The sequence below is a fragment of the Sinocyclocheilus rhinocerous genome, unplaced genomic scaffold (assembly GCF_001515625.1).
Source record: "Sinocyclocheilus rhinocerous isolate Xijiao unplaced genomic scaffold, SAMN03320098_v1.1 scaffold402, whole genome shotgun sequence".
NCBI lineage: Eukaryota > Metazoa > Chordata > Actinopteri > Cypriniformes > Cyprinidae > Sinocyclocheilus > Sinocyclocheilus rhinocerous.
The window spans coordinates 974,348-982,672 of NW_015626336.1; the positions used below are offsets into that span (position 1 = coordinate 974,348).

At 35.0% G+C, this 8,325-nt stretch overlaps 1 protein-coding gene across 1 annotated transcript in view; it reads right to left on the reverse strand.

Moving 5' to 3' along the window:
* Window positions 1-4,529: 4,529 nt before the first annotated feature.
* LOC107711325 (uncharacterized) overlaps window positions 4,530-8,325 on the reverse strand; it is an 11,539-nt gene continuing 7,743 nt past the window's right edge. The window contains exons 3-4 of the mRNA XM_016516308.1: window positions 5,285-5,578; window positions 4,530-4,823 (exon numbers count right to left, since the gene is read on the reverse strand). Coding sequence (XP_016371794.1) covers window positions 4,594-4,823; window positions 5,285-5,578 — 524 coding nt within the window. The 3' untranslated portion in view covers window positions 4,530-4,593. The remainder of the gene's footprint in view (window positions 4,824-5,284; window positions 5,579-8,325) is intronic.

The window sequence follows — 8,325 nt, forward strand, 5'->3', positions numbered from 1 at the left end:
AAAAAAGCATTGTATGGCTAAGATGATCGTAGAAACATTAGAACCAAATGGTCTCAACAATCGACTTAGCTCACGATGCTTTTGAGAAACGCAGCCCTAAACATTGCAGTTAACAGCAGCGACATTCAAAACGTACGTTAGGACTGCGTTTACTGAAAAAATGCCGGCTAACGTTAACATTAGTGCCCTTCTTTGACGTTAACATTATACTATAAGCAGTGACGCTAAAATAGCATTCAAAAGCACTAAGGAAATGCAGCGCTTTACAGCGCTGTGTAAAAACAGCGTTTCCCAAAAATGAAAACATTCCTTTATCATGATATTCTTACAACACTCAAAAAGCAAATAAGAAATGTTCACAGTTGTTTTGATTTACTTACAAGTTGTTCCATTAAGTTTGCTCCGGTCGCTTGCGAGTCTCCGCCATGTTGAATGGATTCTTCTGAACGTCGGTTAGAGCAACGAGGTGACGTCACTTTACGTCACTCAGTAAACTTAAAAATAATAATTTAAATAGAAGAGTTTACTCAAAACTGTTGAGCCACACAAAAATAAAACTAAATTCCTCGTTCAGAAAATGCAATTGTTATAAGTTGCATCAACGATTTAACAGACTTTAATTGCAGTGTTCTTAATCTTTATAAGTTAGTAGTACTGTTCGGGTTTACAGTGTGGGGGCGTGTTAGAACGAGCCGTTTTAGGTAGGCGTGGTTGACTCTTAACTTTTATAAAGAATATCTCTTTGGATTTGAGACTTTAGTCTTTGCAACTTTACAGATCTTCTTTATGCACCAAGAGCTTGTAACACTCCAAAGAGAAAGGAAAACTTGAAATCGCATCATATGACCCCTTTAAAGCTTCCTCTGTAAACACATTTAAAATCTTTTATAACATTACTTAAATCATAAACACACATTCAGCCTATCAGACTGCAGACAGTCAGATTCTCCACACAGACCTCACAATGTGATTTTGCTGCTGAGAATCTGATAAAACTAACCACAGACTTAATGCCTCTAAAATCTGTCTGATTTAAATATCTTGAGAGATGTGTTACTATTTGGAAACCTTCTTATACCTTAAACAATGAAATTGTTTATTTGTGAATATGCTTACAAGAGACTATGGTCATAACTGTTTAAACTCAGTCACAAAAAGGTAGATAGACCCAATCTGATTCAGAATAGTGAGCTGATTATTTCTTGGCTAACTGCCTACTGTTGGTTTAACCAGTTCTTCAGACACATAGACAAGACACACTTACCATAGTGACTATGTTTATGCAACTGGCATTTTTATTATCTTAGATTTAGTCCCTCCTCTAAATTTTCACACACAATTTCTGGGGGATTTTTAATCTTCAACCATCATCTGCTTGACAGACAGCAGAAAAGTTCCAAACCAGACTGAACAGTTGCACAGCATTTACAGCATTCATGGTTGTGATTCTGCAATAGAAAAAAAATGACAGAAATTTGCATAAGAAATGAAACTTATAGGACTAATAAGGAAGTACTAGAGATCAGAGAGTAGACAGAGACTTTAAAGAGGACACTTTACTGAAAACTCAGCAGAAATGTCAACATTTAAAAGAAAAGGTTTAGTCAATGTTTTTTTTTCTGTGTCTTAGGAACCAGCTTGCATGGGAGTGCTTTCCTTTCTTTCCTTTCTTCACTGTATGGTGGCATGACATTTCCTGCACTGCATGGGTATCAATTTGAGAGTGTGGAGTTATTTGCATTATTCACTACACCTTTTTTAAAGCTGTTGATTAATGATTTGTACATCAGTGCACGTGTGGTGTATGCTCTTAAGGCTGGGGGTCTGTGGCCCCATGATCCTTCTCCTTCTACCTTCAGGCTCGGTTAATCCTATGTTATTATCAGAATGGTGGGTTATGATTTTAATATTTGGCCTAAAGCCCAGATCTCTTAAAATTGTGATTCCCTTTTTTAAAATACAACCAAGTTGATTGATTTTTCCGTACATTTCTGCCATATGTACATTAACTGACAGTCACCACTGATAAGCTACCACTAAATATTGTAGAAACTTAATTTTCTGTAAAGTTGCTTTGCAACGTTTTGTATCGTGAAAAGCGCTGTACAAATAAACTTGAATTGAATTGAATTGATTGTCTATTCAGAGGTTTCATTACTGATTGTTAATAAAAGTGTTGACCTTGAAGGCTGATTGTCTCTGATTGAAGAACAAGTCTCTGTTCTTCCTTCATTTATTGGCTATTGAACTTGTGTTGCTGTGTCAAATTATTTCCAAGGGAAACAAGTGTGACTTTTGGGTATCGCTTGGTTACAAATGAAAACAATAAGCTTTCCTTTTTTCCTTACAAATTATGTTAATAATAATGATTTTCCGAAAAATTCTGCTCTTTGTGTTGTGTTCATTTTGATATGCATTGCATTGCTTTTCATCACATTATAATCAGATATATCTTTCCACCTGTAGTCCCTAATTCAACATTGCAGAAAAGCTACCATGCCAAGAATCTTATGACTAAAATGTTTATTAGACTCGGTGACATTTATTCCTTCATTCTAATTCAGTTTTCTCAAATTTTACTCAACAAACTCTCTGTTTAGTCTGTTTTCGGAAAGATTACAACTTTGGTGTTTAACATATTGTTTCAGAAATGCAATCAATTAAAGGTTGAAATTTAAACTTCATTTGGTTGGTTTTATGTTTTTTAACTTAGCTTTAAGAAAAGAAATATGAAGTTTTTTATAAAAGTTTTTAAAATTTCACATGGGTTTGAATCTTGCATCTTACCCACTGACCCGGGTCAACTTACCCCCACCCTGGGGGCAAATTAAGCCACAGGAACACTTTTTTTTATAAGCCATATTTTTAGAACCCTTTGTCATAGATACATGCTGATCATTTAAAATGATAGCAAACATCCTGAAATTACTTTAGATATTTTCATTGTCCTTCTGCGTCATTTTCCCTTATCTTGAGGACCACATAAGTAAAAAATGGCTCACCTTATCCCACTCTCCCCTACTGTAATGCAGTTGCCTCTCAGTTGCTTAAATAAAAATTGAAATGGCAGTAAATCTATATTTCATTTGATGTCAGCTGGCACTTAAAAACGGTATAAATATGATTAATTTCATTCACGCATATTATCATGGTTTCTCCAGCTCACGCACTGCATCTATCTGTCACTAGTCTGTCATTAGTTTTATTGTTGTTGCGTGACTGATATTACGAAACATATACTGGAAAGTGGAAAGAGAAGGTCTGCGGTGATTCAGAGAAATAAAGTGAATTGAATGAATGAAGTGAAGCTAGATCTGAAGAGCTAGAAATGAAGCTCACTACTAAGTTACTGAATCAAACTGAATCAGCAATGAATTGATTTTAACTGAATAATGGCTGTTTACTGTATTTGTAGAGCTGCATTACAGCAGCATTGATCTCTGTTTGCATCACTGAATCATTAGTTTCCTGTTTATCACTGTAAAGCTGCTTTGAAATCATCTGTATTATATAAAGCACTATAGAAATAAAAGGCTTGACTTGATTCAAACAAACAAACAAAAGTCTAGATATTAATCAGCAGACACTGAAAAACTGATATCAGTGAATGCACAATAAACATTTACAATAAAATGACATTAAGTTGTCATTATTTCTGTTGTGAAATCAGTCAGTGGTTCATCTGCCGTGTTTACACCTGTTGCCAGTTTTTTTTTTGTGTGTGTTTGACGGAATGAGGGATTTTTATATCTCTGAATGCTCGTCACGTGACAGGTGTTTGCTTTCATCAGCTGTAGGATCATTTTGTTCTCTTTCCCGGAACAGTTATTATTTCTCAGTCAGTTACTTCTGCATCTCAAACTCAAACAGTAAGCAGTGGCGTTAGCAACAGTTTATGCTATTGATTCCCATGGAATGCATGAACTCATCAAATATAAACTTTGAATGCAAATGTAAAAACCTCAAATATCTTAAGATTTCCTGCAGAATAAGATTATGAAATTTGTCTTACATAAATAAATAATGTATACATACAAGATCAGCTCTTTGTACTCCTTGCCCACTTAACTAGTTTAACAAGTATAACTTACCCATAAACAGATATTCATCTTCAGAGAGTATCACAAGTCTTTATTCATTTAAATGTTCTTTAAAAAATTATATAAGACACTGTTCAAAACCACACCATTCACACTATTAGAAAATTGTATGTACAAAATATAAAAAAATAATTTCCAAACTTGAGTTATATTAACATTAATACATTGACATTCATTATAGACATTCCTTGAAATTCTGAAAAAACAGCAAAGCCAAACACAGTTTGAGTTTAGTTGTGTTTCCTCTTAAAGTTCACAGAGGCTTGAGTTCATTAAAGTCACATATACTCTGATCAAACAGATCAATAATATACTGTTATTTCACAGAAATCAATATAAAACAGAAACAGAGTTTTAAACCAGCAACCAGAGTTATATATTCAGTAGTTTGAGATACAACAGATAGTAGAGTCTGGAGTTTAGTGGAGTTTAAATAAAGCTGTGTGTGTTTCATGAGCACCACATGAGAACTCGTACTGCTGAGTCAATGCTATTATATCACATCTTCTGGAGGAGTGGTGTTGTCTTCATCATGTTTGATGCAAAAAAACATCCTCTTCTGGAATCCACAAGGTTTGGTGAAGTTTGGTTTCGTTTTGCAAATGACTGTCATGATGACGATGATGAGAACGATGCTGAAACAGCCCACAGCTGCAATGATGGCAGTGTCCTTGGATGCAGAATCCTTAGATTCAGGATCCTCTGCTTTTATTAATGATGAATCTAGAAAAAGGTACATTTAAACTGTTTAAATTATTGTTTAAATCATAAACATTAATTCACCTCTGCTGCTGAGAATCTGATCAAACTGACACACACAGGCAAATCTACACATCTCTAAAAGTCACTCTGATTGAAACATCTTGAGAGATATGTTACTTTTTAGAAACCATACACTCTAAAAAATGCTGGGTTAAATACAACCCAGTGCTGGGTAAAATAGGGACAAACCCAGCAATTGGGTTGTTTTGACCCAGCGGTTGGGTTAAATGTTAAACCCAACCTTCTGGGTAGTAACCCAACCGCTGGGTCAAAACAACCCAATTGCTGGGTTTGTCCCTATTTTACCCAGCCCTGGGTTGTATTTAACCCAGCATTTTTTAGAGTGTAATCATGCACCAGTTAGACCTTAAACATGCCAATATTGCAAACATTTACTGAATTATAAACAACATATGTGGTACCTGCTATGTCCACAGTGAATTCTGTTGTTTCCATTCCACAGTTTGCTTGCGCAAAGAAACTGAATTTTTCTGTCATTGCAGTAGATGGAGTGTAGCTGCATGTGAAGCTGTTACTCTGATCACAGGAGTTCACAGGAGGCTCTTGTTTACAGATTGTTGAGTCATTAAAGCTCTTAGGGTATTGAAACTTATACATTTTAAAGCAGTATTCAGCACACTGCTGAGAGACTCTGCAGGTGAGATTTACTTTTTTCCCCACGAATCCAGTCACATCATCACAGCTTACACTGAAATCTGGAAAATAACATATATATTATAGTAAAAAAATAAAATAAAAAATACAGTGACTCTTTCCTTAGAGAAACTATTAATGAATAGAATCATTATTCTCTTACATTTAGCATGACAGACAGCAGTAAAGGTCCAAACCAGAATGAACAGTTGCACAGCATTTACAGCATTCATGGTTGTGATTCTACAACAGAAACAAATGCCTGAGATTTGCATCAGAATTGAAACTTAGAACTAATAAGGAAGTACTAGAGATAGAGATTAGATAGAGACCTTACAGAGGACAATTTACTGAAAGCTCAACAGAAATGTCAGCATTTATCAGCAAAAGTTTACTTGGATTAAATCAGTTCTGAATATTAAAAAAAAAAAATTACAAGCCATATAGACTACTTTATGGTGGTAAAGTATTTAAAAATGACTCAAGGTTGATTAAATGATGACAGAATTTTATTTTGTTTCATGAATTATTCCTTTATGCTTCTAAGAAACACCAACATCTTCAAATGCATCTTTAGATGAATTACAGCCTATTTGATCAAATACATAAGCCCAGGGGCGTAGCCATCATTTCAGAAGTGAGGGGGACAGAAATGTTATATACAAAAAAAAATATATATATATACTTGTACTGACTTCGAGAGTTCGAGTAAGAATGAAACACATACACTGCACGGAATGTTTAGCGCTCCGTGATGTTCATCTCGCCTTATTCTGGGTCCGAATAAAACATCAGATCACGCACAGACTATCCTGTCTCTTTGAATTTAAATCTATATTTATTCACACCGGCTCTTGAAAACCTCTATGCAAACACACTTGCCCGAAAAAGTGCGGGGGACGAATTTACGTGATATTAAAAGTGGGGGGGACACGTCCTCCGCGTCCCCCGCGTAATCTACGCCCCTGCATAAGCCTAATATAGTAAAAAAACCCTACTTCAAGTCTGAGAATAGGCTTTATTTATTAGTAGGCTATATTACACAATCCGAAAGGTTTCACCCAACATAATAAATCATGCTTTAATTGGAAGGCACTGAAGGAACGCGTGAGTGCAAAATACAACCGCGAAACCACAATTACAGTAAAGCACTGAGAGAACAATGAAAAACCTCCGTTCATTAAAAATATAGGCCTATCCGCTGAATCTAAAGCGCCGAGACAGAAATGAAACGCCATGAAATTATTTTTTCTTTCTTTTGCATTATTTTCACTGGCAGAACGCAAAAACAAATAATTCTGTAGAAAACACTGCAACACTGATCAGACAAAATCATTAAAAAAATGATATATTTTTTAAATATATGCAAAATGTGTAATGAATGTAGGCCTAAGAAATTTCCCGTAGTTTGTTATGGATTAGTAAAAGAAATGATATCGTGTTCAGAGAGAGTTATTTCTCACCCGCGGTCTGTATGTTCCACTCTGACTCTCTCTGCTGCTCACACGAGCGTTTAAATAGAGGCTACAAACTTTCACTTTCAACATGACTCACAGTGATTTATGTTGTAACAACATTTTTGACAAGACGTTCGTGCTGTTACTAACCTCAAAATATCCCCTTCATGCCATAATGATGATGCCTGCAGCAAGATGTTCCTGCAGAACGAACGAATGTCACACGTTTTAAACTCAACAAAATGGTAAAATACATACAGTGCTGCTTGAAAGTTTGTGAACCCTTTAGAATTTTCTATATTTCTGCATAAATATGACCCAAAACATAATTAGATTTTCACACAAATCCTGAAAGTAGACAAAGAGAATCCAATCAAACAAAGGAGACAAAAATTTATACTTTGTCATTTATTTATTGAGAAAAATTATCTGGTGTTAAATATTTGTGAGTGGCAAAAGTATGTGAATCTCTAGGATTGGCAGTTAATTTGAAGGTGAAATTAGATTCCATCTGTTCAGAGGTGTTTTTAATCAGTGAGATGACTATCAGGTGTCAGTGTGTGCCTGAACATACAAAACATCAAAAGAACAGGGTATCTGCTTGTAAACAAAAACATTTTTTTCTAGCTTCATGCATTCTTTTTTTAAACACTTGAATGTGGATAAGTTTCATAAATAAAAAATAAAGAAATAAACAACATTTTGAACAAAAAGCTGAAAAAAGACTATGAATTGGATTCAGAATGATAATCAAAACGTAGATAAAGTCGATCAACACCCCAAAGCTTGACAGTTATTATTACCTCTTCATTGGTTGACATTTTATTCCATAATGTTACATAGTTTTGATACTGTTTTATGTCTGATGATCGTGTTAGATTACATGTGGAAGCATCTGTTGTTTCGGTTTCTTCTTCACTTGTGTTTTTTGGTAATTCTGTACAGAAGATGTGTACTAGCGCCCCCTACCGTATAACAATGAAAACACGGATTCTAGGAGCACAATTATAGCAAAAATATATTTAGACTTTTTCTGAGTATAAGTCAAGTATACTTAAATGTCATTTTAAGTATATTTCTGAGAAGTACATAAAGCCCATTTCTGAGAAGTACATAAAACGTAGACTAAAAGTATACTTTCCTATTTTTAGTTTAAAAGAAGTATACTAATAGCACACTTGAATAAACTTCTTTTTCGTAAGGGGTATCTGGTGTGACCCCCTTTTGCAGCATTACCTGCAAGTATCGTTTCTTGTAACTGCTGATCAGTCCTGCACAACGGCTTGTAGGAATTTGAGCCCATTCCTCAGTACAGAACCACTTCAGCTCTGTGATGTTGGTGGGTTTCCTCC